Source organism: Amblyomma maculatum, chromosome 1 (assembly GCF_055883805.1).
Source record: "Amblyomma maculatum isolate TAMU_Amacu chromosome 1, ASM5588380v1, whole genome shotgun sequence".
In the NCBI taxonomy this organism is placed as follows: Eukaryota; Metazoa; Arthropoda; class Arachnida; order Ixodida; family Ixodidae; genus Amblyomma; species Amblyomma maculatum.
In genome coordinates, this window is record NC_139344.1 from 67,994,749 (window position 1) to 68,000,759 (window position 6,011).

Here is a 6,011-nt window from a genome sequence, read left to right on the forward strand (position 1 = left end):
TACTGCGCGGCGCAGATTGCCTCCATTACACGCAGAAATCTGCTAACCTGGGCAGCCTGTTCATGCAGTGCATGAAGTCTGGCTACTAGCGTCAAACGATATAGTGAACACAGATTACGAATAAACCACCTCCACTGTCGCCTAATCAGAAGCGCTTTTCTTAATGTCTCACTTTCGAGGTATGACGTGGAGCATAGCTCCGGATCGGTACTCTCGTATATATAGCAATGTATATATATATATATATATATATATATATATATATATATATATATATATATTGTAGTGTGGTAATCTTCATCGTTATAACCACTGACATGCGTCGCGTGCTGCCGCTCTCAAGGACGAAGAAGTTGGTCGCTTCCTTGCTCTTTCGTCACGCCTGACGCTCCGCTGCGAGTTCCTCCTGAGCGGCTGGATCCATCTGGGTTTACTGAATAAACACACCCCTACAATATATATTCCTTTGTTGGCTGAAAGAACGACAGCTGTGAAGAGTTATTTGATGAGTTTACTAAAAGAGGAATGGGCGTGTGCCCTGCGAAAGGGAACGACTGAACAAGAGCATTAGTCTATTAAAAAAACTTATATTGCGAGTAACCAAGTCGCGCCCTTGAGATTCTCCTCCTCACACTCGCCAAAAAAGAAAAGCGACATAATTTTACTGCTTGTACGGGAAGGTAATGTAATTTCAAACTAGCACTGGAGTGCAGTTTTAAAACACAATATTCAAGGTATCTAGCTCCGGAAATGGCATTAGAAGTGAATTGCATGAGCCTAATTGTTATTTATTAGCGCAACAAGAAAAAATGAGCAAAAATGCAGTATTGTCAACAACACTAATGTCTAATGCTAATGAAATGCAGCAAACAACCAGAACTTGACTTCATCAATATAGAGAAACATTGCAAGGTTACAAGTAATTAAGAGAACATTATACTTCTTTTGGGAAATATTTGAGTGGGTTGCATAATTCTTTTTTTGTCTCTAAATGGGCGTTAGCGTTCCTAACTTCCCCTGGCCACCTTATTATTATTTTTTTTTTGCATGTGATTTGCAGCGAATTCACTTCAATGCATGCATTAAGGAGCTCATGTGCTTGGCTGGTAGCATATCTTGAGCTCATTCAGAAGCGTATAAGCTTTTGCGCTTGCCCGCTTCACACAAATGCAGTCACGAAGTCGCTTTCATACCTCAGTCCAGGCAGGAGCTTGACCTACAGCTACTGCAAGTCTGGAAGGTCTTACTTGTAGAAACCGAACTAGATCCTCTTCGGAGCTTTTTAGATGCTTATCCTTTAACAACGAGAAACAGCTTGAAGAACCGTGAAGAAGCGATAAGCTACACTCCCATCCCTCCTAACTCCCTAATTACCCCAAAGCGGCCGAGAATCATCCCTTCAATCAAATAAAGGCACAATTCATTTATTATCTTTTTCCTTTTTCTTGTCAGCTGCTGCGGCTCGCTGCGTTTTGTATGCCGCATGCTGAGTTATTTTGAAGATATTTTAATTTTTGTGATCATCTTGCTTGTCGAATTTCTCTGCAGTTCTTATGACGTCTCCTCTCTTCGCATTAGCTCTTAGTTGGAAGCCCCGTCCACAATTTCGCTTCACTGACATGCCTCAGAAGAGCTGTAATCAACGCTCAATTCACATGATATGAGAACTTTATGCGCAACATATCGTTTCCGTGACAATTAACCGCTCAATGACAAGTCTTCTCAACAAGCAAAATTCCTCGCCCTCATGGCTCGTCTATTTCCTCGTCGTGAAAATACTCAAATTTTCTTCGAATTTCTGGTATTGCGACGAACTCAAAATGATCCAAATCAAAATTCGTTTGGGCAGCTCAGCTGTCCGATTCGCGCTATGTACACTGATAGGCTCCTGCTTGGAATCTTGCATGTTCTCTACTGGCACTGCTGTCGGAACACACGGGGCAGCGCGATTATTAGAGTGCTTTCTATTTGGTATATAATGCCTTTTGCGTTCGAAATATGTGCCAGCAAGAAAATAAAGAGCCTTGCTACACGAACTATCACGAGAGTACTTGAATATAGTTCCTTTTCTAAATTGTGGGCGATTTCTCTGCCCGAGAGATGCGCACGACAAACACACAGTGGGCCGTATGACAAACATCTTTAATCTCACTGGGATCGTCGAAGTCGGTGCTAGGTCGTCGTCCGGGCGGCTGCAGCCTGCCGCTTCCGTGGAGAGCGCCAGGAGCGAAGCAGGAACGAGGAGGCAGGGACCAAGAGAGAGCGACGCCGGCGCGAGGCTTCCTTTATAGCCCCCTCGCGCGGGACCGGTTATTCCCGAACGAGCGGGGAGAGGGAAACAGGCACCGCGCAGGGGGCATTGGGATAGTGGCGCGGCCTTCGAATGCGCGGCGCGCACGGGCCTTACGGATACGTGGTGCAGGGCCCCACAAAATGCAGATCAGAAATTGTTCACTTCAAAGTAATTTACCTCTTATGTGCAGAGCTTGTGCCCACCATTTAATTTCGAGGAAGTCCATCAGTGACACGAACAAATGACGGACTTCCAAATAATCGTTTCAATAGTCTTCGTTGCCCCCCGGTGCAAATCATGCAGGCCAGCATGAAGAGGTCTGATATGTTAAAAAGCAATATAGCAGAAAGCTTTGTCTTAAGAGAGGACACGATAGCGCCTTTAACGCCGTCTCTTCATTCCGCCACTTTTAGGCATCTATATATAGAGGCTGGTACGTAATTGGCAAAGCGTATGTCTACTTGTTTTTGATATTAGGGTAAAGACGCAGTATCTTCTCGGCCTACAACCTACGTTTACAGTGAACGGCACAGAACTGAAGGCACATATGTCGGCGGCTTGAATCCCTGTCACAAATTGGACTGAAACTGAAACAGAAGGTGGATGCTAAATAAGAAGCGAAAAATTACGACAAAACGCTGAACGCTGCGCAGTGAACGGCTACGTCATAATTTAATACGAAATGACTTGCGCGCCACGATATCGCGTAATAAAAAGTAAAGGCTGAATCGCATGCACGCGAAAACTCACGCGAACGCGACGGCGGCACGCGTCGCGCGAAGACTTCGCGCGAACAGAAATACATGTGTCGCTTGGCTCGTCGCTCGGATCTGCCGAAATAGAAAATTTCGCTCGTTCGCCCGGAAATGTATCCGCGTTCAGCCAATAGCATGAACGCTCAGCGTACGTCACTGCCGGTCTTTTCCCGCGTTTTTTTCTTTCTTTGAAGTATAACATTGTGATCGCCGCGTATTCGTGCTTCGTTAAAACGATGGCCAAACAAAACTTCAATGAGCGCCTCATTGACGCCGTAGAGTGCGAGCCCATTCTTTGGGACCTACAACACGCACAGTACAAACATCGTGGCCATTCCGACGCGGCTTGGCGCCGAGTAGCAGACGCCGTAGGTGCACCAGGTGAGCAGTTTTGTAAACAATTTCATTGAGTTGGTTTCATTGACTGCTAACTGCTTCCGTACGCAGACTGGATGCTTACGAAGTGAAAGTGCTCATTTATGTTTCATGCATGTGGTGTTAGCTGTCGTCGAGCGATCGTTATCGTTCGCTAGAGAATGCGCGCTGCCGCGTAGCAGATCTGCCTGACAAGGAAAGCATGCATGCCGAACTAGAATTATACTATTCACAGAAATACGGTACAGGTTTTTTTCTTGTGGCGGGTTTAAACATGTGCTCTTTATGCCTTCGCAGTTCCCGAAGTAAAGGCAAGGTGGAAGAACCTACGGGACACCTTCCGCCGTGTTTTTAAAGCACGCATCCGTGCACGGAAAAGTGGATCGGGAGTGGACGACGTCCAGGAAGACACCACTTGGCCGTACTTTGAGCGGTTGCGCTTCTGCGGGACACAATGCTCGGCAGGCCGTAAGTCAATTTCTCATGATTTCAGCAGATTTTTTTCACTTTAACAGCACAAAAATATACCAATGGTATTTGCAGTCTGCCAATGCTAAAAATTGTACCAAACGAATTCTATTTGTGTTTACTATCTTAAATAAATCAGACTGTCCATGGTATTGAAGTGCATTTAAACTTGCAAAGGCATCATTTACCTGTTTGCAAGTGGAGTTTACACTCATCTTTTACATCACGTACTGCAGAACCTCAGGCAACTTGGATCCCCTACCCTTCAATGTAGGGGCCGAGGACGCAGAGAATGACCCTGAACCGTCGCAAAATGCTCAGCAGATTTTTGCTGATATGTATGGGGGGGGAAATTTTGTGTCTATTTCAAGCCCTGGACCAAGCTCAACTCCAGGAATGAGTGCAGGAGTTGAGCTTCTGCCTGAAGCACCCAGCTGCATTGAGCCCCACAAAAAAAAAGCAAAAAAGATAAATATGATGACCAAATCGACAAACTTGGTGACATTCTAAAAAATAATCCGGATGAATTAGACCATTTCGGCTCTTTTCTTGTGGCAAAAATGAGAACAGTGCCAAAAAGGTTGTGGAGCGAGATGCAGCTGGTGGTCTTTCAGACGGTAGCTGGTTATATCCAAGATGAATGAGTTAGTAATTTATCCTGTGCTCCACAGGATGAATAATTAACTCATTCATCTTGGATATAACCAGGTGGTGCAGGGACTTCTCACTTTTTTGTGTAAAGGGGGCAAGACTTCCTGTATTTTTTTTTGTGGGTATGAAATAATATTGCCCGTATTTTTTCTTGATTTTAACTTTTCATTATATGAGTGGTATCACTCGAATCTTCGTGCAATAATCATGACATTATTTTTTTTTTAAATGCGTTATAGCCAACTATACCACTACTATATACATACACCTGTTACACGAACACTTTGATCCTCATTGAACTCAATCTGCATTCAACTCAATGCAGATTGAGTTCAGTGAGGATCAGAAATGTTCGTGCGACAGAGGTATAACTCCTGTGATATATTTGTACTCAAACATTTATGCTTCTGCACAATTCTCAGTGTTTCATACCATGCATTTTGAGGTCATTATTTAAATGTTTACATTTCTGTGCATGATCAAACCACCAGTGCTTTAACTCTTCACAGAAGCAGCCATACTTGTGAGCAATAGTCAGTGTTTCATGTTATCTATTTTAAAATAGCCATCTGTGCCGCTGTGATAACTGCATGCTGCTGCCATATTTGCAATTTTTTTGCCAATAATCAAAGTTCCTATCATTATAATTTTAATTTAGTCAACATTGTCACTTAGAGTCACAGTGATGATTTTGAATTCATGCATCTGTATTTCTGGGCAGTACAAGGTGTGAAATTGTCATCCCCTTTAACATCTGTGTTGCTGTGATAACTGCATGCAGCTGCAATATTTGTAATTTTCTTGCCTATAGTCTAAGCTCCTATATTTATGCATTTTAATTTTCAGTCAATGTTGTCACAGTGATGATTTTGAACTCGTGCATCTGTATTTCTGGGCAGTACAAGGTGTGAAATTGTCATCCCCTTTAACATCTGTGTTGCTGTGATAACTGCATGCAGCTGCAATATTTGCAATTTTCTTGCCTATAATCTAAGTTCCTATATTTATGCATTTTAATTTTCAGTCAATGTTGTCACAGAGATGATTTTGAACTCGTGCATCTGTATTTCTGGGGCAGTACAAGGTGTGAAATTGGCATCCCCTTTAACATCTGTGTTGCTGTGATAACTGCATGCAGCTGCAATATTTGCAATTTTCTTGCCTATAATCTAAGTTCCTATATTTATGCATTTTAATTTTCAGTCAATGTTGTCACACTTGGAGTCACAGTGATGATTTTGAGCTCAGACATCTCTTGTGCAATAAAAGATGTACTTACAGTTTCCTTATTTTATTAATGTGGATATAGTGACTGGTGTTGTAGTAACAAACACAAGCAACAGGTCTGCTTAAAAATTCATTTAATTCTTTTCATTATAGGGAACTGGTGGGACAGAAGAGCTGCAGCAGCTTGGCTAGTCCTCACCTCCTACAAAGTGACGACAGTGGATATTTTTAGAACTTGAATA

At 43.0% G+C, this 6,011-nt stretch overlaps 1 protein-coding gene across 2 annotated transcripts; it reads left to right on the forward strand.

Moving 5' to 3' along the window:
- The first annotated feature begins 3,028 nt into the window (after window positions 1-3,028).
- Window positions 3,029-5,805, forward strand: LOC146202724 (transcription factor Adf-1-like). Of its 2 annotated transcripts, XM_084584965.1 has the most exons (3): window positions 3,029-3,429; window positions 3,721-3,891; window positions 4,128-5,805. In XM_084584965.1, the coding sequence occupies exons 1-3, from the start codon at window positions 3,285-3,287 to the stop codon at window positions 4,163-4,165; spliced, it is 354 nt and encodes a 117-aa protein (XP_084441091.1). In that variant the 5' UTR covers window positions 3,029-3,284; the 3' UTR covers window positions 4,166-5,805. The 2 variants fall into 2 exon arrangements, with proteins under 2 accessions (XP_084441091.1, XP_084441086.1); XM_084584960.1 differs by having other exon boundaries at window positions 3,721-5,805.
- The last annotated feature ends 206 nt before the right edge of the window (window positions 5,806-6,011 follow it).